This window comes from Seriola dumerili, unplaced genomic scaffold (assembly GCF_002260705.1).
Source record: "Seriola dumerili isolate Sdu_G_001 unplaced genomic scaffold, Sdu_1.0 BDQW01010816.1, whole genome shotgun sequence".
NCBI classification, from domain to species: Eukaryota; Metazoa; Chordata; class Actinopteri; order Carangiformes; family Carangidae; genus Seriola; species Seriola dumerili.
The window spans coordinates 1-1,436 of record NW_019185071.1 but is presented as its reverse complement, the minus strand read 5'-3'; the positions used below and the strand labels follow the sequence as shown (position 1 = coordinate 1,436).

At 45.3% G+C, this 1,436-nt stretch overlaps 1 protein-coding gene across 1 annotated transcript; it reads left to right on the top strand.

Annotated features, from left to right (window-relative positions):
* Window positions 1-452: 452 nt before the first annotated feature.
* On the top strand, window positions 453-1,418 carry LOC111240086 (inhibitor of growth protein 2-like; the record flags this gene model as incomplete). Its single annotated transcript, XM_022770064.1, has 1 exon — window positions 453-1,418. A coding segment is annotated over one exon (701 nt), but the record flags the coding sequence as incomplete, so codon positions are not given.
* Window positions 1,419-1,436: the final 18 nt, after the last annotated feature.

The window sequence follows — 1,436 nt, the reverse complement described above, 5'->3', positions numbered from 1 at the left end:
TATTGACAGGATATCATATAAATTATTATTATATATTTTGTTTTTTAAAATTATTTTATTTTTATTACATTTTCCTTATCATTATATTACTATACTACTATTATAACATCATCATTGTCATACATACGAAAACATCAAATATAAACCTCAAAAACTACACATACCATACACATCATATTTTTTTATTTTCAATATCTCTGAATAACTTTTTTTTCTTGTCATTTACATGTTTGTCCATTATATGAACCCTTTGTGTCACACTTGTTTTTGTTATGCTAAGTCACTAATAAAAAAAAAAAAAGAAAAGAAAAGAGATTAAATGGTAATTTTGAATTTTTTTTTTCCAACAGTTTTACAAATAGCAGTGAGAATTATTAAGGCAGCTCATACTGATAATGACATGACCAGATGCTCAGTTTCATTAATGTGTCTGTGTGTGCTGTTCTCTGCAGAGGTGCTGAAGGAGGTGGATGAAGTGTTTGAGAAGTACAAAGGTGAGCAGGATGCAGCTCAGAGGAAGCGCCTGCAGATCCAGCTGCAGCGGGCGCTCATCATCAGCCAGGAGCTTGGTGACGAGAAGATCCATGTGGTGACCCAGATGACGGAGCTGGTGGAGAACCGCTCCCGCCAAATGGACTCCCACTCCCTGTGCCTCCAGGAGCCCAGCGAGGCAGAGCGGCTCACCACAGAGCGCCGCTCCAGTGTCCAAGAGCCCCCTGCCCCTGAGCGCACTTCAACCCGGCGCCCACGGCGCCAGCGCAACAGCGAGAGCCGTGACTCCAGCCACCCGTCGGCCAACGGGTCTATGGTGGATGACGCTTCGGAGGAGCTGTCCATCCCTCCTCCCCGGGAAAAGAAGTCCAAGTCTGCTAAGAAGAAGAAGCGCAAGTCCAAACAGGAACGGGACGCCTCGCCGGTAGAATTCGCCATCGACCCCAATGAGCCCACCTACTGTCTCTGTGAGCAGGTGTCTTATGGCGAGATGATTGGCTGTGACAACGACCAGTGCCCTATTGAGTGGTTCCACTTCTCCTGTGTGGGCCTGACCTACAAGCCCAAGGGCAAGTGGTACTGCCCCAAATGCAGAGGGGACAACGAAAAGACCATGGACAAAAGCCTAGACAAGAACAGAAAAGATCGCCGTTCCAGGTAGTGACCTTCATCTCGAAGAGGTCTTCAGCCCGAGGGTTAGGACTGTCGGTCGTAGTTGATAACAGTACTCGTGATGTTGTAAGAGCACAATCGAACACCATTAGTAGCAGCGCTTATTAATCAAGGACGAGTTGTATTTGAACTTGTGCTGTTACATCACTGATTGTTCCCACTGGCTATAAGTGCACTGTGGTCTGTAGGAAGTCCAGCTGCTGCAAGAATCATCAGCTTGAAGCTGCCATCATCCTCAAGTGTTTTGCTTTTTGTGGGACTTTTTTTTTTTT